Raw genomic sequence first — 21,527 nt, 5'->3', positions numbered from 1 at the left:
AAGAGTTGGCCGCCTTGAATAAAGGGGTGAGGGCAAGTCAGAGTTTTATACTTTACCTTTTCTGTTTCTCCATTAGAGCCTTGGTTTCTTTCTTATATTCTGCAATAGTGGGCTTGAACCTAGGACCTCAGGCATGCTAGGCAAATGCTCTATAAATGCTCTAGGCAAATGGTGTATTGGCTCAGAGAAGGACAGGAAGGATTCGTGTTTGGTATGAATTATCGGGTAAGTTTTTAAAAAACAAAAAATCTTGGGGCTGGCAGCTCAATCCTGTAATCTTAGCTACTCAGGAGGCTCAGATCTGGAGGATCACAGTTGGAAGCCAATCTTGTCCCCCCCCCCAAAAAAAAAAAAAGTTTGTGAAAATACCTAGCAATACCCAGAATACCTAGAATACCTAGCAAAGACCATCTCTGGAGGTGTGGTACAAGTAGTGTCCTGCCAGCCCTAGCAAGTATGAGGCCTAGAATTCAAATCTGAGCCCCACTCCCCTCCCCACCAAAAAAAAAAATGGCTACTTGAACAGATGATGCTTTGAGTAATATCAAGGAAACATTTAGTACTTTACTCAAAGCTTGAGACTAAGTCCTCCACCAGGGCCAGATCATGGAGAGATATGCAGCAGGTCATAGACTGAAATGAAATCCACTCAGCCTTCTACACTAGTGTCCAAACCACCCAGGATGTTCTTGGCATTTTCTCTCTTTAAAAAAACACAACACTCCATGCTGAGCACCTGTGCCTCACACCTGTAATCCTAGCTATTCAGAAGACTGAGATCTGAAGGGACAATCAAAGCCAGCCCAGGAAGGAAAGCCCATGAGACTCTTTATCTGCAATTAACTACCCCTACCCTTCATTCTCCCCCCTCCCCCAAAAGCCAGAAGTGGATCTTTGGCTCAAGTAGTAGAACACTAACCGTGAGGAAAAAGAAAGAAAGAAAAAAAAAAACTAGGCCTTGAGTTCAAGTCCCAGGATTGGCACAAATACAAAACAAAATACACACACAAAACAACAACAAACCACTCCATAGTTGTGTGTGTATATACCTTATTTTAGTAGTGGGGTTTGAACTCACGTCCTTGACTTTGCTAGGCGGGCACTTTACCATTTGAGCCACACCCTATCTGCTTTGGCTATTTTTAAGAGAGGCTTTCACTTTCTCCATATGCAGCTTACATTATGATCTTATTTATGCTTCCTATCATCGCTAGGATGATAGGCACACACCACTACTCTATATTTCCCTGTTGAGGCAGAATCTTTTTTTTTTTTTTTTTGCTTGAGCTGGCCTCAATCTCAACCTCCAGAATAGCAAAGGTTACAGATATGGATCTTCATATCTGGCTGTGATGGCTAGCATGTATGAGGCCATGTATGAAGTGCCATAGCACTTCAAAAAATGTAGAACTGTCAACAGTTTGGAAAAAGCAATATTCTCTCAATAGGAGTCTGCCATGCCCCATCAGATACACAAGGCAGGAATGTCACCTTTGAGAGAACGAAGCAGGGCACATAAGAACTTTGCCAAGACCAAATAATGCCTGAACTCTTGTCTTCATGCCTCCTACCAGTCACCTAGTAACATAGGGTCAGTACCAAGATAAAGGTGGGGTATCAGGAGGTGAAGAGCAATCTCGTCTGACATGTCTCTATGCCTCCATTTTTTTTGAGCTTTGGTGTGAACTTCCCAAGAGGGCCTCCTTCTAACCAATTGTTAGTATAAGAAGAACATGCTGGCAGAATTCAGCCCTGATACTAGGAAAATCAGTATGCAATTTCCTCAAAAAAATTAAAAATAGCTGGATGCCAGTGGCTCATGTTTGCAACTCTAGCTACTCAGGAGACGGAGATATGAGGATTGTGATTTGAAGCCAACCAAGGCAGGAAAGTCTGTGAGAGTATTATCTCCAATTAACTACCAAAAGCCAAAAGTGGAGCTGCAGCTCAAATGATAAAGTATTAGCCTTAAGCAAAAGAAGTTCAGGCACAGTGCCTGGGCCCTGAGTTCAAGCCCCAGGACCAGCATGTGTGCACATGTATACACACACACACACACACACACACACACACACACATACACACATACACAATAATACTACCGTATGATCCAGCTATATTCTTTTCTACGTATGTAAAGAATCAAAGTTCAGTGGGATAGAGATGCATGCACATCCTTGCTATAACACCACAGTTAAGTCATAGAATCATCCTGGGTGCCCAGGAATGGATAAATGAATAAAGAAAATGCTGTCATATACATACAATTTGAGAATCCATAATCAAGAAGGAAGAGGCCAGGTGCAGTGGTTCACACCTATAATCCTAGCTACTTTGGGAGATTGGGAAGATCATTATTCAAGGCTAGCTCAAGGCTAGCACTCTACCACTTGAGCCACAGTGCCACTTCCGGCTTTTTCTGTTTATGCAGTACTGAGGAATCAAACCCAGGGCTTCATGCATGCTAGGCAAGCACTATTACTAAGCCACATTCCCAGCCCAAACCAGCCTTTTTTGAGTAGTTGGCTAAAATGTCTCATGGACTTACCTGCCCCGGCTGACTTTGAACCACAGTCTTCAGATCTCAGCCTCCTGAGCAGCTAGGATTATAGACGTGAGCCATTGGCACCTGGCTAAACATACTTTTTCCTGTTTTAAACAGAATTTAGATGGTATGTCTAGAAGTCAAAGAGAATCTCTTGAAAGCCAGTGGGAAATTTTTAAGAGACATGTGGAGTAATGAGTCATGGTCCTGTTTGGCACATGAATTGGCCACATAGCCTCAGATAGCTTTGATATTCCATTCTACACAGTATGTTTTGGCAGCTGCTTTTGTTTGTTTTGTTTGTTTTTTTTAGTAATGGTCTATCTTCTCTATGTGATAACTTTTCTTTTCCATGTTCTGTCATGCTATAGTCTTTTAGATGACATTGGAAGTGATAACTTAAAATACATCCTCCTGGAAAAGGCAACATTAAAATATACTACTCTATTTGGAAAGAGGCAATGGTGTGTGTGTGTGTGTGTGTGTGTGTGTGTGTGTGTGTGTGTGTGTGTGTGTGTGTGTGTGTGTGTGTGTGTGTGTGTGTGTGTGTGTGTGTGTGTGTGTGTGTGTGTGTGTGCGTGCTTAAAGATTGTGTCATATCTTTCTTGCTAATGTCTGAATCTGTAGGATGTGTATAATGGCATAACCAAGGAAACAAGGCACAACTGTTTTCTAGTTTTCAAAATTTTGAGAAAGATTTTATTAGGTCAACTCACAATTTAGGTTCCTGAAATCCCCAGGATCAATTCCAGATTGAATTATCACCTTAAATTTTGACTAAATTCTCAAATTTGGACATATTTTACAGGTAGAATGTAAGTTTTTCCAGAGGAAAGAAAAAATGCTAACTGGAAAACCCACAGAATTTTTCAGAAGTTTTAGTTAAATACTTAGAAACAAAGAGTACAAAAGTAAGTTAGAAGAACAGAGGTGATGTTGGCTTGGACGCTGAGTTACAGTAGTGATCCCAAAAGGCAGAGAGGCATAGAAACCATGTACTCAGCAGAGTAAGCTATACTCATGTGGACTTCGAGAGCATAAATGGTCCCCTACAGTAGGTGAGATAGCCCAGCCATATATCAGAATAAACAAACCTAATTAGCCTACTACCATTGATTGAAAATACTGTTCTTTTTCCAGGAACTTCAGTGGCACCATTATCATACATAAGGTACTTGTGTATGTGTGGATCTGCTTCCTGGATCTTGATTTTGTTCCATTGGTTAATTTTCTTTTCTTGCTCAAGCATTGCATTGTCTTGATTCTTTTCATTTGGTATGATTACTAATGCCCGGTGTGTACATTTCTCAAATTTGTTTTTGAGATATATATGTCTAGGGGGTGACTACTAGTGACTTTTTTTTGTGTTCCCATGTAAACATTACTGTCTACAAACACAAACTTCCTGAGCTTCTGACTGGAGCTACATTAAACACAGAGATTAATTTAGGAAGACTTTACAATATTTAGCGTTATTGAGTATACATTCAGGAGTATGGTGTCAAATCTTGGTTTAATAAATCTCAATACTACGTGGTTTTGCATTATTTTTATTCAGTTAACTTTAGGTATTAATTTTTTGATGCTATTATGAAGGTGTTAAGGAACTTTCAGAGTTTATTTTGGCTCACATATAGAAAAACAGGTGACTTTTGTGAGGGTATTTTTGTTTTGACTTTTTTAGTGAGACTTCATGCTTCCACTTGGCTTTTTTTGTTCACTTTCGGCTTTGTGCTGGATAATTGAAGATAAGAATCTCAAGATTTGTTGACTTTGGCTGGCTTTGAACCTTGATCCTCAGGTCTCAGCTTCCTGAGTAGGTAGCATTATAAGCATAAGCCATGAGCGCCCACTTTCAGGTGATTTTTGGGTAGTGATAGTATATTCAGCAGCCATTGATAATGTAGGCTAATTCGAATAATTTTTCTATAGTGGTCTTTTTGGAATTTCTATAATCATACCATCTATAAGTTCTATTTCTTCCTCCCCAATTCCTCTATTTTTTTCTCTTTTTATTTCTGTCAGACTTACAATCTCAGAAATCCTCGTAAAATTTTTAATCTGGGTATTGGAAGGAAGATTTATTATTTCACTATTAATAGTGATTGGTGGAAATACTCTGTTGATACTCTTGAGTAAGGAAGGTGTCCCTTATTCTTAGTTTTCTAAATTTTATTCTTAATTGGTAATTGGTTTAATTTTGATCTAGTTTTTCTAGAATTTAGGATGATCACCTGATTTTTCTCTCATATTTTTAAATGATTTTCAAATGTTATGCCAGTTCCACAACCTTGGAACAAATTTAACTTATGGTTTATTTCCCTTCTTATATAAGGCTAACTTTGAGGACCCTATCTGATAGCTGGTATCTAGATGACTTGTGGGTCTATTTCCATTATGTTTTCATTCCCTTGACTTTTTGCCCCCTCCATGTGACATTATTTCCTGGCATGTCTGACCACTTTTTATGTACAAGTTTGGGATATTATTTTCATAGAAGAATTGCAGATTATCACTGCCCCCTTCCAAGCTGGGTTTAATATTCATCTGAAAGTCAGATAAAATGCAGATAGTTTTTTCCCCCAGGTGAGACTTTTGGGTTTCAGGGTTTAAGTCTCCCTGAGGGGTTTCAGCTCAAAGTCTAGGATCCTTACCAGGGGCCTTCTTCCTTGGTGGGCTCTGAACCCTAACTTTTGACCCCCAGCATTGTGAGGCTGCCAAAAAGCTCTGCTCTTAAGCCTCTCATCAGTTTCTTTCTGCTTGTTTTCTCAGCTTCTCAATCCATGTATGCACGGCTTAGTGTCTGGCAAAGATCTCAAACGAAAACATTGATCAAGGCAGCCAGAAAACTCAAACTTCTGTGACATCGCATTTATTCGTTCATTGCTATGTAGCTTCTTGCCTCTGGGACCCTTGCCCTTATGACCTAGTTCTCTTGACTTTGGTTGTTGTTTTTTGTGCTTATTATTATTGTTGTTGTTGTTATTGTTTGAAATCTAATTTAGTCAGTGATACTGCTCTAAACGTGTTCCAAGCTTTTTAGTCTGACTTCTGTTTAGTCTATGCCTCACATTAGGAAACTTCAAATGTTCTGATATAAGGTGAGTGCAAACTCAAGTCTCACCTATGTCTGGCTAAGTTACTTGGAGATGACTTTGAACAGGTGTGTGTGTGCGTGCACATGTGTGCACACAAACACGCACATGGGGCATATTAAGCCATTATTTTTAGTTATTCTTGAGTTTATTTGATGCACAATATAAACCTATAAGGCTATTTATTATTTTTATTACCCTCATTTGGAAGTCTTTTTCATGAATCCCCACAGAAGTTAATGTCTGTATCATGGACCCAATATTGTAGTTGTATCACCAAGATCTGTACCAGTAGCTGACCCAATTCCAGCACCTGTGAGTCATTTCTTTAGAAAAGCATTCCTTATGAACGGTGGCTCTGTAAACTCTGTTGAGTTTTCAGTAATACCTGTTGGAGTGAAGATAAAAATTCAACCTTTAAGATACAAGATAGTTTCTTTTCTCCTTCTTCTTCTTTTTTTTTTTTTTTTTTTTTTTTTTGGATGAGAAGGACAAATTTGAGAAAGCTCAGCTAGAAAGACACTATTCAGTTCAGGAGATGAAAGACAAAGCCTTTTCTCACCGTGACCAGCCACACCTGCTTCTCTTTCTGTCTGGCTTCACACGTAGGTTCCTTGGGGATTCCTGAAATCTTGATCATCTTTGGCTCTCTCGGTGTGGGCCTCAGGCAAGCAATGAACTGTTCAGTATTTGTTCCTTTGCTCTTGAAAAGGGGATAATACAACTGACCTACAACGCAGGTTATGTAACTAATTAGTTTCATCTTCCATATCCCTTCGACCTACAACCATCTGCTGCAAAAAAAAGTAAAGATGCTACCAAACCTTGTTCTCCATCTTATTTATAGTGTGTGTATGTAGTGTGTGTGTATGTGGCACCAGTATAGGATTAAACATCATTGAGAATTACGTAGACTCAAAAGAAGTGAAGGTTTTAATACGGTGGAGGGTGTAGTGATGCCATTCTTGGTGAAACTGCTTATCCACTTGGTAAGCTTTAAAGAAAAACTGTTTTTATTTTTGGAATCTGCTTGGCGTATCATTCTTTGCTAGAAACAGCTTGCTTTGGTTGTGTGCATCTCCATACAAGGCTGTATAACTATGGGAAGCAAGCCATCATAGTACCTAGGGTTATTTTACAAAATATTTCCTTTTAGAACTATTTTATTTCTCCACATTGAACAAGAATGTGGAAGTGTAGGATTAGAGAATTTAAATGTATAGGATTTGGACATGTTTAAAAGTAGCAGGAATCAGCCTGGTGCCAGTGGCTCACGCCTATAATCCTGGCTACTCAGGAGGCTGAGATCTGAGGATCACCGTTCAAAGCCAGCTGGGGCAGGAAAGTCCGTGAGACTCTTATCTCCAATAAACCACTCAGAAAACCGGGAGTGGTGCAGTGGTTCAAGTGGTAGACATTAGCCTTGAGCTGAAGAGCTGAGGAGGTCCAGAGTTCAAGCCTCATGACCGACCCCCCCCCCCAAAAAAAAGTAGGAATCCCTCATTCAACTTGAGTGATTCCCAGTGTAGGCTGACATAGACTCCAATATGGGGAACGTTGTTTATGTGACCAAATAGGAAGCTTACTTGGGTACTTATGAACTTAGTGTGTAAAGGATCTGCCTTCTGCTCCTTTCTCCATCTAGGGTACATAGAAGCAAATGTTCTCAAACACTGCCTATTTGGACTTGATCTTAAAACTTCTGAGGGTTAGGTCAGTGCATAAGGAAACAAAACATACACTTGTGGGCCAGCCTTCATCTGATCTACACTGTTTAGGAAGACAAGCAAGGCATCCTGAGAGGAAGTGCCTTCTGCCTTCCACAAAGCAGACTCCCATATTTAATAAATAAAGTTGGGCCATACTCTTATTTATTTAATCAATATGGGTTGCCCTACGATATTGCATAAAGAAGTGTGGTTTAGACCCCTGGATCCCAGAGAGTGGCAGTGCCAGCATCACTCTAGCAGTAGAAGCTGCTAGAGATGCAGATTTTCAGGCTCCACCGTAGACTTGCTGAGCCAGAGCTGGCTGAGGGGCAGCAGGGGATATAACAAGCCTCCTTAGGGAGTCTCCTGCAAGCTTTGCTGCAGGACTACAGGCATGATGATTAAATGCTTGTGCAACCTTTGGGCAAAATGACTTGTGTTCAACTCCCAGCTCTGCAGGTTCCAACCATGTTACTATGATGGCTAAGCTACTTAACCCTATGATAACTCAGTTTCCCCCTCCATACCTGTGTTGGCATGAATGGTCTGTATGTCCTGTGGGTCAATGAGGAGCTGCCATATGCCAGAGCACAGAGTAAATACTGTTCATGTTTATTATGTTAATATTTTATGTTTGTGTGCCAGTACTAGGGCTTGAACTCGGGGCCCTGAGATCTCCCTTTTTTTACTCAAGGCTTGTTGCTCTACCACTTGAGCCCAAACCTTCACTTCCAAATTTTTTTCTTATTAATGGAAATAGAGTTTTATGGACTTTTTTTTTTTTTTTTTTTTGGTCCAGGCCGCCTTTGAACCACATCTTTGGATCGTAGGCTTCTGAGGAGCTAGGATTATACGTATCAGCCATCAGCACCTGGCTTTGTTAGTATTCTTTGAGCCAAGTGGTTTATATTGATCTGTTAAAGATGAAGTAGCACTTACAGCATCCAGGTATCTTTGACATTTAAAGCATCTCTATTAGCTAGACACTGGTGGATCATACCTGAAATCCTAGCTACTCAGGAGACTGAGATCTAAGGATCACGGTTCGAAGCCATCCCAAGCAGGAAAGTCTTTGATACTCTTATCTCCAATAAACTACTTAGAAAAAGCTGGAAGTAGCACTATGGCTCAAGTGGCAGATAACTAGCTTTGAACAAATGAAACTTAGAAACAGCACCCAGACCCCCAGACCAGATTTCAAGCCCCAGGATTGGCACAAGAAAAAAACAAAACAAAACAAAAAACTCTTTATGTTATGGCAACCATTGAAGTGAAAATCATTTGGCATAAAAGCAGTTAGAACTTAGCCAATATTATAATATTTACTTGCCTTCCATACTCAAATTTGTGTTTGTGTCTGTGTCCGTGTGTCTGTGTCTGTGTCCGTGTGTGTGTGTGTGTGTGTGTGTGTGTGTGTGTGTATGGGGGGGGGGATTTACCATGGTTTGTCATACATACTCTGCTTTGAAATTTCCTGTTTTACTATCTTCCTACTGGCAACATTTGAAACATCGTCTGTACAGTATACCTCCTATATGAAAGAGTACACAACAATATCGCATGATGGAAGGTGGAAAAGCAAGAGAGCACACCAAAGAAGGGTACGAGGAAGGCGTGAACTCCTTCTATCAGGATCCCACTGCTAGTGACGATGGCAAATCCATTCACAAAGACTCTGACCGCTTACAGACCCTACCTGGAAACACTGTTTGATTGGAGAATAAGTTCCCAACACGGGAATGTTGGGGGTCACAGGCAAACCTTAGCAAGTGTTAGTGATGTCCTCACATTGAACACTGACTTTGTGTTTGGGAGGAGGAGGTCATGATGGGGAGTGTGCCTGGGATTCCACTACAGTTTGACTATCTGTATGGCCAGGATCAGGCATATTTTGCCTTTCCTGCATGCACCTCTCACCCCAACCCTGACCCAAATGTCTGAGGCCTGCTCATGCTCTCTGTGTTCCTGCCTTGGGTACTTCATTATATTTTTGTGTTTGTAAACTTTAGTGTTTATAAGTAGTATATTTTGTCCCTTACCTTATTCTGAACCTTCCTCAGTATATCCAGTCTGTGTTCTGTACATTTTTTGACTTTCCTTTTCATGGCTGTGATAGCAAAATACCTGGGCTCCGATTCAATTTTGAGTGTCTCAATGCCTATGAAAGCTGTCAGTGTCAAAATGGAATCACTTATGTCAAACCTAAACCATGGATCCAGTGGGACCACAAAGGAGTTGTTTTCTGCATATGCCAAGAAATAGTAAAGAATTCCTCCAAAGTATTGTATTCCACACACTTCTCTTGCACTAGGACACTTGCTTGGGCAATAGTTCTCTCAAGCGATCACAGCAAACGGTCTTTGTTTCAAAGCATCCTACCTGAATATTGTTTTTATTATAAACTATGACTTGACAACTTCTGATATGCCTATAATCCATTACAACATAGAATATATGTCCCGGATTGCAATCCTTTGCTATTCTCAAACCTTTTGGTTAGGGAGTTGGTCCTTATCTCTCATTTCAAGCTGACATATCTGTATGACCTTGAGACCCTCTCTAGGGCTCCACCATTCCCTCAGCTGTTGAAGGACATAGTAGTACAATCTTACTCTTTGGTGGTCTTGGGGAGTACAGCATGACAGCACAGTGCCCATCCTCCTCTGTCCCAGTTGGTCTAATTAAGTCGGTGCATTACTTCCCTGTTCATTCTTCCTGTCCAAAGAACTTGATAATCTTCCATCTAAATTCCATCTGAATGCAAGACCTCTTCACTGACATGGATTGCTGAGTTTTAATCTGTCAAGGCTCAGCTATTAGACCTGGCAGGGTCCTCATTGTACACTCAGAAAAGTATGTCACTGCTGGGTGCTGGTGTTTCACACCTGTAATCTAACAATTCAGGTGGCTGACATCTGAGGATCACATTTCAAAGCCAGCTCAGGCAGGAAAGTCTATGAGAGTCTTAGCTCCAATTAACCAGCAAAAAGCCAGAAGCGGAGCTTGAAGTACTTCAAGTATTAGAATGCCAGCCTTATGCCAAAAAAAAAAAAAAAAGGACAGCACCTAGGCCCTGAGTTCAAGCCCCAGTATTGGCACAAAGAAAGAGAGAAAAGTATGTCATGGAAATAACCATGCATTGGGGGTAACTGTAGTAGAGTTCATCCTCCATGTTGGTTGGCTGATGATAGTGATGAAGCCATTCATTCTCCTGTCCTTTCTTTTTCTGTTTTCCTCCTTTATTTCTTTCAGATGGTATTTTTCTGTCTCATCACCAGCTTTGTCCTGCAATAGGCTCAACTTCCTTTATCATAAAATCCATTCTTTTGGTGGTGGTGGTAATGGTTGGTTGTGGGGCTTGAACTCAGTGCCTGGGTACTGTCCCTAAGCCCTTCTGCTCAAGGCTAGTGCTCTGTCACTTGAGCCACAGCTCCAGTTCAGGGTTTTTCTGAGTAGTTTATTGGAGATAAAGAGTCTCATGGATTTCGATGCCTGGATTGGCTTTGACCCACAATCCTCAGATCTCAGTCTCCTGAGTGGCTAGGATTATAAGCATGAGTGCCCATTAGTGCCCAGCATAAACCCTAGTCTTTTTTTCTTTCTTTTCTTTTTCTTTTTCTTTTCTTTTTTCTTTTTCTTTTTTTTTTTTTGCTGGTCTTGAGGCTTGAACTCTGGGCCTGGATACTATCCCTGGGCTTCTTTTTCATTCAAGGCTAGTGCTCTACCACTTGAGCCACAGCAAATGGTCTTCATCTCAAAGCATCCTCCCTGAATATTGTCTTTCCTTATAAGCACTTTCTGGATTTTTCTGAGTAGTTTGTTGGAGATAAGAGTCTCCTGGACTTTTCTGCCCAGACTGGCTACATACTGTGATCCTCAGATCTTAGCCTCCAGAGTAGCTAGGATTATAAGTGTGAGCCACCAGTGCCCGGCATAAACCCTAGTCTTTAAAAGCGTATTCCAACTGTTGCACAGCCATGCCTCCACTTGCACTTTGGGCAGGCTTTCTGTATACCCCTTGAATGTTAGGTTTCTGTTGTACCATCGATACTTGGTAACTCTTAACCAGTCCTCAGCTGTGGTTCAGCATGCATCCCTTCATCTCCGGAGCTTCCTTCCTCCCACTCATTGTAGAGAAGGCAGGCTAAATTCTGCCCTTGCAACATGACTGTGTCCTGAGCTTCCTTTAGACCAAGGGCTCCCTTCCCACAGTGTTCTTCATATGGCCTATGTTGTTTCTGGAGAAGGGTTTTCTATGACCTTCCAGAATGGAATTTATGTTTCTCTCCATCTGAACTTCAAAGCTTTGGACTCAAGCTCCCCTCTTGCTGTTTTCCATGAACACCCTTGTCTGCCTGTCACAGTGGTTGTCCCAATCACAGGGGGTGATTTGTCCACAGCGGGTGAGACACATCCATGTCTGGGAGCACTTTAAAGAGCGCACAACTGAGCTCAGCCACCACAGACTCTGCTAAGCAGCTGAGTAAACTCTCGTAGCTGTAGCTACCCTCCATACTTGGGAAGATGACAACAGATTCTCTCCTCCCTCTGAACAGCCATACAGGCAAGGAAAATGGTTGGTTTCTTCTTGTCCAAGACATAAAAAATTCTTAAACTGGGTGCTGGTGGCTCACACCTGTAATCCTAGCGACTCAGGAGGCTGAAATCTGAGGATTGTGGTTCAAAGCCAGCCCAGGCAGGAATTCTGTGAGACTTTTAATCTCCAATTCACCACCACCGGAAGTAGAGCTATTGAATAACTGCAAATGTTCAGGCCCTGAGTTCAAGCCCCATGACTGACAAAAGAAAAAAAAAGAAACCTAAAATTCTTAAGATATTTCTTGACCTCACAAAAATATTAAATAAGACAGGTGCATTTCATTCACCTGTCTCAGGATGTCTCAAAAGATAATCAGCCAAAAGGAAATTCCCTTTCCTTGTTCTTATCACCAAGTTCTCCCACTTGCTGGCTTGTGATCTTGGCTGTGTGATTGTGCATTATCTAGGCCTCAGTTTCCCCAGCTGCAAAGTAGAGATAGCAACACTGTAGCATTTAGGATGATTGCAAAGACCAAATAAAGCAAAGGAGATAAAAGAACTTTGTAACTTACTTAAAATTACAGTTAGTATTGTGATGCTCAGTACAGGTTGAGTAACCCTTATCTAAAATGCTTAGGACCAGAAGTGTTTTGGATTAGGAAAGGGAAGTCTTTTGAGTGTGTATGCATGTGTGTATATTTATATGTAATATATACATTATATATATTTATATGTATGTATACACACATATAAATATATATGTATATAAACATGTACTCATGTATACATACAGAGAGAACGGGAGGGCTGTCTTGGGACATATTTCTAAGTTTAAACACAAAGTTCACTTTTGTTTCATACGTACCTCATGCACATAGCCTGAAGGTATTTATAGAACTTTGATTATGTGGCAGGCACACAACTTTTAAATAATAACTTTAGCAGGCCTGACTTTGATTGAACCTCATTATATTTAAGTCAGGTGTGGAATTTTGCTAACTCTGGTGTCATGTTGGAAGTTTTCAAACATTTGGATTGAACATTTTGGATTTAAGATCTTTCAGAGTCAGGATGCTCAGTCAGCCTACACGTAATTCTAGCAAAGTTTCTATCCCTGTAAGGTATGGCAACAAATTCTCCAATCCCCAGAGTATTTGAATCCTTCATGGCTATCATCTACCTCTCCCTGTGGTAAGGGGATTCCAGGCCACTCCAAATTCTAGAGGCCCTGAGATGTGAACTCAGATTCAGATGGTCCCAGACATTCTTACAAAACAGCCAGCCACTATATCTGACCTGTTAAAGGCACATGGCAGGGGTCTGGGGAGAACAAAACCCTCACACCATGTTCCCTCACCTCTGAATCCATGCCTGTTGAAAACCAAAAATATTTATGACCTGACACACATGTATGGTTCCTGCTACTTGGAAGGTAAGGTTGGCAGGAGTTTCATGTTGACCTCAAGGACAAAAACCAATCAGGAGAACCCAGCTGTGCTGGGATGAGCTTTCAAATCACAGTCCACCTGAAGGGAGCCAGCCTTCATCCTGGAGTATTTAGAGACTTAGTTACAGAGGAATGGACGGCGACTCAGAAATGAGACATGACTTCTTAGTTCTTTCATGGTCTACTGATGTGATGATCTTTGGGTCCTTGTTTTTTTTTAGAAGTATAAGCTAATCACAGCATTGTCAGTGCTAACTTGGGTCCTGATTTTGAGTTTGTCTTCAACCTGTTCCTCGCTTTCTCTTTGCAAATTTCATTAGCCATCAAGTAAGCTATTAACCAATAGCATCATAAAATATATAAATAACAGTGCAGTAACATATGAAAACAAATGCGCTATGTTTAACTACACTTTAATTCCAAGAATGTCTTTGGTGTGAGGAACAACAGTCTTAGGGGGAGGGGAGGCACCTTCTGTGTACAGGTGACAGCGACATCCCTGAAAAATATTGTCATATGACATGGTCGTGTGCCATGCCCATGTCCCACAGTGTGTCACGCCAAGCAGAACCATGCTGGTCATACAGATGGGCACAGTCTGACCTTGACATTTTTTATTCTGACAAGTAGACATGACACAGTGAGACCTAGGAACAGCGTTGTTCACCCTGCTCTGTTTTTTCTTTCTCTTTTCTTTTTTTTCAGAGACTCGGACCTATTTTTGTTGGACACTCGAGTTGTGTGGGCCTCGGAAGAAGGCTGGCTGGAATTTGACATCACAGCCACTAGCAACCTGTGGGTGGTGACCCCGCAGCACAACATGGGGCTCCAGCTGAGTGTGGTGACACGGGATGGTAAGCAGAGGGCTGCCCATGGCCAAGACTGGGCCTGTAGATGTTCCCGTTCATTTTCTCGGGAGCAGTTGTCCTACGATCATGCTTTAGAGTCCAGTCCTGGCTCCAGCATGATCTCGCTTGCTGTTCCCTCGTGTATATACTCAAAACCAAACCTTCCCCTTGATGACTCTTTGCAAGGGCTCAGGGACAGGCTGGCACCAGGTTACCTCCCACAATCCAAGAGCAATGATGGAAAGACAGGAGGATGGGGAGAAAAAGGCAGGCAGCCTAGGAAGTAGCTCGGGGGCACAGCCCTGGGCTTTCATCTTAGAAGACAGGAACTGCCCTGGAACTCTGACTGCCCAGCAGGTTAGCCAAGGAGATCCTTGTGAAGCCCTCTTCTCCCAAAGCAGGAAAGTTCAGTTCCCTGCTGTGACTAGTCCTGACTCCCCAGTGGTTTCACTGACTGGGGAGAAATAAGATCAGAAAGAACGTGAACATGGCTGAATGAGTAGCAGTAGCAGAGCCTGAGAGCTCCTTGGTGTGAAGCAGGTACACATGGCAGAGAGCGTTGATTCTGCCCATCCACACGGAGCTGGGCGAGGTGGAGAGTGCATAAAACTTCTTCCTCACACTCATTCTTTGGTACCAGCAGTCAGGGTGCTAGGATGAGTTAGCTTGAGGTGTAGCTCCAAGGCTCAAGTGCCACTGAATAAAGAGGGGCATGCTTTGCTTTGTTTTCAAGGACTCCACATCAACCCCCGTGTGGCAGGCCTGGTGGGCAGAGATGGCCCTTATGACAAGCAGCCCTTCATGGTGGCCTTCTTCAAAGTGAGTGAGGTCCACGTGCGTACCACCAGATCCGCCTCCAGTCGGCGCCGACAACAGAGTCGCAATCGCTCCACTCACGCTCAAGACGTGTCCCGGGTCTCCAGCGCTTCAGGTAGGTGCAGATGCAACCTCTTCTGCTTGAACAGGTTCTGCATGACAAATGCAGTGACCTGTGGGTGACAATAAGTTTTCACAGTTACTTGTCCTCTGGAGAGACTCCTAGGAGGCCCATGGAGTGGACTACTTGTTGCTCAAAAGACTCAGGCTGAAGATATCCTGGCTGCCTCTTTCCACACAAGCGTCTTTCTGTTCTGTTAGATTTCTCCAATTCTTTTTTTCATATCGAAACCATGGAAATACCTTAATTTCTATTTGTTGTAGTATGCCTTCCTTATTTCAAAACTCATGAGGACCGAGGTCAGAGGAACATCAGATATGAAAATATTTGCGTATTCATAATAGCTTGTCTTGAGGAACAAGACTTGAGTTTATGGAAATATTTATGCAACTTGTGTACTTAGACTGAAGGTAAGTTTATGCAGTATTTGCGAGGCAGGGAGCTTGCTGGTCCTGGGTCTTGAACTTAGGGCCTAAGTGCTTTTGTGCTCAAGGTTAGTGCTCTACCACTTTGAGCCACATCTGGTTTTATTGGTGGTTAATTGGAGGTAAGATTTTCATGGAATTTTCTGCATCCTCAGATCTCAGCCTTCTGAGTAGTTAGGATTAAAGAATATTTTTAACAAATTATCTTTAATTGTACTAACGGGCTTCAAATTCAACGTCAGGTTATGAGGACTGTGCATCTTGGTCAATGTCACCCTTCCCATCATTTTTTCACATTACGATGTTCAGTCTGTTTCAAACTATGTGTTTGTGTATTTATCAGTGTTCTTAGCTGGAAATGATGACAAGTAAACTTTCAAACAGTCTCTAAAATGGATTTCGTTGGTCACTTAACTGGGAGGTTCAGAGGTTTTGCATTAAACATTTCCCTCTTCTCCTCAAATATTTCCCTAATGGGTGGAATTTTCAGAAAGACGATCTCTGAATAGTCACCCTACAGTTCTGGGATTTCATCAGCCTTGGAAACCATAACCCTGATAGAGAACCCCTGTTCTGTAGTAGTTTCATTAGAAAGCCAGGCTATAATGCTCTTTCATGCTTCTGTCATGTCCTCTAGGCTGAGAAGCTGGGAAGTTGCTATGATTAGCCAGGCCTGCTCTGTATGTTCACCCGTGGAGTTAGAGCTGAGTCAGCCCCGTTTCACCAAAAGAGGCAAATCCAAGGGCAAGAGATAGGAAATGGCCCTCAGAAGCCTGAGTGTCATGGTCTTTCCAATGCTGTGGCTTTGGGGGAGGTGGAAATGGAGAAGGGTAGGGGAATCAAGACATTCCCTACACAGCTGACCATATAGCTAAGTGCTTTTGAGTACAAATCCAGACATTTCCTACACTACACCTAGTGTTGCAAGTTCTGGGCTGCCTTTGACTGTTTGCATAGCACAGGAGTCAAGTATGATGTTGAAGTCTTGCAATCAGGAACATGTTCACAGGATTGCTGCCTTGTGATTTTGGACAAAGCCAACCTGTTTGAACCTCAGTGTTCTTCTCTCAAAAGTGGGGGTGGTGTACACCTTGCATACTAGTTGGGGTTATATGAAAATACGTTTAATCTGGTTTATAATAGCCATCAAGATGAATCACACCCCAGGAGGAAGGAAGTGCTAAGGGTGTATGTTAGAAGTATCATCCTCAAGAACATGTATTTATTTTTCCAAGCAGCTGTTTATACATCTCATGTTCAGTACCTAGAGTTAACTTTCCTAAGTACTCACCCTTTCTCTGGGGAGAAGGGTCTCGTAAATTTTAGGTTGTGACTTAGCCATCTCTTTAACCAATAACTGGGATGTAGAACTCGAGAATCTACTACCCAGTGTGCTGTGACGTTTTGTTTCTTATGGTCCTGGTGTTTTTTGTGAGACACTCACCACATGGATGTTCTTGTGAACAATCATGACTGGAACTTTGAAAAAGAAAGGCATGCTTTCCTCTTCCTTTCAGAGACAGCCGCCTGAATAGAGCTAATGACCTGGGCACTTTGGTGAGGTTTGCCAATGGCAGGATTCAATCCATTCATGAACTGTGGTCTGTTTCATACATGGAACTCAGACCAAAAAGCATCTTTGAATTGCTCATTGCTTTTTCAAATTAAAATTTCACTTGATTCAATTGCTACCTATAGCAATTTCTTTTAATTGAGAAAACATGTTGTCCAGTTTGAGTTTTAACAATGTCACCCAATGATTATATTCCAAGTTCCTTTCACCATTTTTTTTTTGATGAGTTAAAATGAGGTATGGATATTGATGTTGATCTGGGTTGTAATGAGATGCAAAATGCCCCAAATTTTCCTTGGTCTCTCCACCCCTCCTTTACTCTTAACTCAACTTTTCTTTCCCAAATTTGTTTTGTTCCCTTCTATGATCCAGGACTAAAGAGTTTTTTACCAAATCCCTCTGGCTTAATGGGTGTGTGTGTGTTTGTGTGTGTGTGTGTGTGTGTATGTGTGTGTGTGTGTACATGGATGCTTGTGCGTATGTCTAGGCTCAGTGCTTGAACTCAGAGCCTGAGTACTGTTCCTTAGCTTTTTTTCTCAAGACTAGTACTCTACCACTTGAACCATACATCTGCTGCCAGCTTTTTATTGGTTAATTAGAGATAAGAGTCTCATGGACATTTCCACATGGTCTGACTTGCAATCTCAATCTTTAGATCTTAGCCTACTGAGTTACAAAATTACAAGCATGAGCCACTGGAGCCTGGTTTGCTTGGCCTTAAAAGCCCTCAGAAAGAGTTAATACAAAGGATTCCCCTTCTTCCCACTCTCTTCGAAGACCCTGTCTCGTGATCTAGAAAACTGCTTGTATTTGGCCTATGGAAGAATGCTTTATATACTCTCTTTTCTTTATTCTTCTGTTAAGAGGGGGAGAGGTTCCCCCTCAAGAAGGAATTTCCAGAAATATGGTGTGGAGGAGTACACATCTGTCTCCTGTACTCCCCTCCCTGCCTTCCCCCTCCCCCCCAGGCCTGTGGAGGGGCTGCAGGACTTGGGAGCTGGGTACTGAGTCAGAATAGTTGCTGTGTCTGGTGTGACTCCAGCAGATTTTCTCCTTGTAAATCCTTCACAAGGTTGAAGGCAGAGATTGCTTGGCCTCTGCTGCCCCCCATCTTCCACCATGCACTCCCAGGGAATTGATTCTTCCCTGAAGTAACCACGTGCAGAAGCAGCCCACTGGGGATTGGCCTGCATCTGGGTCAAGCAGTGAGCATCATTCATCAGATTGCCTGTCATCGAGGTGAAGAGCATCAGGGAAATAGGAGAATATGTTAGGAACTAAGCTGAGGCTGCCGGAGAGAGCAAGCGAAGGAGCATCCATCTGCCTCCTCCCCGCTTCCCACCAAAAAAAAGGTACTCTCGCACAAGTACTTGCCTTTCAAGCTGGCCTCTCCAAACACGTGCGCTAGACTGTGGGTGGTTTGCGGAAGTCTCCCAGGAGGCTTTTCATGTGGCCTTGCTTACTCGGCAGCTGTCAGCTCCTCAGGAATGATGGATGTTAGATGAGTTGCACTTTGCCAGCCAGCGTGGAGAGTCACTTGTATGGCTTTTGCACATTTGATTGGTCTTACGGACCAGGATGCCCTGCGCAGCCCATCGATCATTCTCATGGATCTGGCAGTTAACTTTTTTGGTCTCTAGTTCTTGAAAACTTGCTGTGCTCTCTCGCTCTCCTCTGGAATGTCTCTTATATTCATTATTTTGTGTCTTGGAGGACTGTGACACCCCTTGGCGACTACTGTGAGGTCTATGAGCAAAGGCCTTGAACAGTGATTCCTTAGGCACTTATATCTAAGGTCTACCTAGCTAAGTTTCTAGGATCATCACAAGACATAAGGAGAATGAGGTACCTATAACCAAGTCAGCTAGTGAGTCTGAGGTTTCTGCCATGTTAACCAACTGGCTGCTGGTGCTCATGGCTCAGCACTGACCTACATGTTGTCAGATGACAGGTGGAAGCATTAGCTGTCACTGAATAGTTCCTATAAAGGTGGAGTTGTCTCTCTCATTCCTGATGTTTATATATGTGCTGTCAACACCCAGCTCTACCATCTCTCTATACCACACTCTCAGGACCCTGCATTTCCTGGGGCATGATTTGTCATCGTCCCCAATGCTACCAGTGAGCATTTCTTAGAGCAAATTCTCCTTCTAGCTCTTTCCCACTCACACAAACATGTACCTTTAAGGGCCCTGGGGAAAATATAACTATGCACTTATTTTGTTTAGTGGCATTGGAGATTGAACTTGGGACCTTAGACTTGGTAGACAAGTGATCTACCATTTAAGCTACACTCTTTTTGCATGACTTTTTAGATAAGGTCTCATGCTTTTGCCTGAGCTGGCCATGGACTGTGATCTTTCTAGCTATACCTCTCATGTAGATGAGATCATAGGCCTGAGCCACCACATCTGGCTTGTTTTTGAGATCAGGTCTCATTCACTTTTTCCAGGTGAGGCTGAAACCACAATCCTCCTGTCTCTGCCTCCTGAGCAGCTCAGATTATAAGCATATGCCACCAGTGACCATGTGACTTTTTTGCTCTTGATTTTACTTTGTTCCACAGACTGTAATCTCATTCTTACAGTGTTTCTAGTAATTCAACATCGGCTCCTATGAGTTGAGATGCCAAAATTGAGTGAGTTCACCATGAACAATCTCAGGCTTGGAAGGAATTGACATGGCCTAAGTGAGGCAAATTATATCATTATTCCTTCAAAAAAGTTGGGAATTTAATTGTCATTTTGAGCTTAAAGCTTAATTGTCTCTAGGCACTAGTGGTTCACACAGTTACCCTAACTACTCAGAAGGCTGAGATCTCACTGTTCAAAGCCAGCCTGGGCAGGAAAGTCCTTGAAACTCTTATCACCAATTAATCACCAGTAAACTGGAAACTGCACTGTGGCTCAAAGTGGTACAATGCTAGCCTTGAGTAAAAAAGCTCAGGGACAGCGTCTAGGCCCTGAGTTCAAGCCCATGACCAAAAACAACAACAACAAAAAACCCTTAATTGTCATTTTGATCTTTTAGGACCTCTAGCTTAGCTTTCAGATGTCTTTGTTAAGCAATAAAGGCTTGCCAGGCGCTGGCATGCCTGTAATCCTAGCTACTCAGGTGGTTGAGATCTGAGGATCACGGTTCAAAGCCAGCCCGGGCAGGAAAGTTTGTGAGACTCTTATTTCCAATAAACCACTTGAAAACTGGAGGTGGCGCTGTGGCTCAAGCGGTAGAGCATGCCCTTGAGCTGAAGAGCACAGGGACAGCGCCCAAGCCCAGAGTTCAAGCCCCGTGACCGACCACAAAAAAAAAGAAAAAGAAAGGCTTGTTCAGACCATCCTTAATGAGTTGCAGTCTTCATTTTCCACAGAGATAGAGAGCCGTGTAGGTTTAGTGAATCAGAAGTTAAGGTCATTTCAAATGCCATGTTTATTATTCTCCACTCTATTTCACCATTAAATCATTTTAAGACAATGGTTGTCAAGATATGAAACACTAGAACGTTTCTTTCTACCTTCTCTCTGGGTAACAAACCCTTGGGAATGTGCAAATAACCTATAATTTGCAAAGGCAGTACAGAAATTGAATACAATCAAAATCCGAAATTTGAAATGTTCCAAAAATCCCAAACTTTCTGAGCACTCATAAAGTTCCAGATTTTGGATTTTCTAGTTCGAGATATTCCACTTGATAAAGTCTATGCAGATATCCCCAAACTTTAAAAAACAAAAACAAACTTTAGGTATGTATTTCAGATGAAGGCCAAACAACCTATAACAAAGAGGCATAAACAGATGCTGCAAGATGCTTGAATAATTCACTATTTATTACCAAGCTCTGGGAGGGCACAGGAGACTTCTCAGTCTAGGAAGTGAAAGAGTGAATGCCAGATGGTTGGAGCATGGGGAGGCTTTGAATTCCATCTTTAAGGGGGAGCCCTGTCTATTTGCATTTGTTACTTTTGTGTCACCGTGGCCAAAATAACCTGAGAACAACTTAAAGGAGGAAAAGATTCTTTTGACTTATGGTTTCAAAGATTTAGTACATGGTTACAAGGCCACAAGGCATTTGGACAGAGTATCATGATGGCAGAAACATGTAGTGGAAGAGCTTCTTCACTTCATAACAGACAGGGAGCAGAGGACGGGGAAGGTGTAACCTTCTGAGGTATTCCCTCAGTGACCCCCGTACTCCATCTAGACACCACTTCCTAAAGTCTCCAACCTCCCCAAATAGCACCACCAGCTGTGGAGCAAGTATTCAACACATTTGCTGTAGGATTCCACTCCTAGCCTCCAAAGATTCAAGGCCATCTTACAATGTAAAAATGTGTTTGGTCCCTCTCCAAAGCTCCCCAAAGTCTCTACAGTTCCAACATTATTCCAATTCCATTCTGGGACTCAAGGCAAATT

The 21,527-nt window shown here is 42.3% G+C and overlaps 1 protein-coding gene across 1 annotated transcript in view; it reads left to right on the top strand.

Moving 5' to 3' along the window:
- Window positions 1-21,527, top strand: part of Bmp6 (bone morphogenetic protein 6) — a 176,608-nt gene that overhangs the window by 142,939 nt on the left and 12,142 nt on the right. Inside the window, exons 3-4 of the mRNA XM_070024606.1 lie at window positions 14,041-14,189; window positions 14,917-15,114. Coding sequence (XP_069880707.1) covers window positions 14,041-14,189; window positions 14,917-15,114 — 347 coding nt within the window. The remainder of the gene's footprint in view (window positions 1-14,040; window positions 14,190-14,916; window positions 15,115-21,527) is intronic.

This window comes from Dipodomys merriami, unplaced genomic scaffold (assembly GCF_024711535.1).
Source record: "Dipodomys merriami isolate MVZ:Mamm:240054 unplaced genomic scaffold, mDipMer1.0.p SCAF_16, whole genome shotgun sequence".
Classification (NCBI taxonomy): Eukaryota; Metazoa; Chordata; class Mammalia; order Rodentia; family Heteromyidae; genus Dipodomys; species Dipodomys merriami.
The sequence above is the reverse complement of the archived record's forward strand: the minus strand, read 5'-3'. Positions and strand labels throughout refer to the sequence as shown.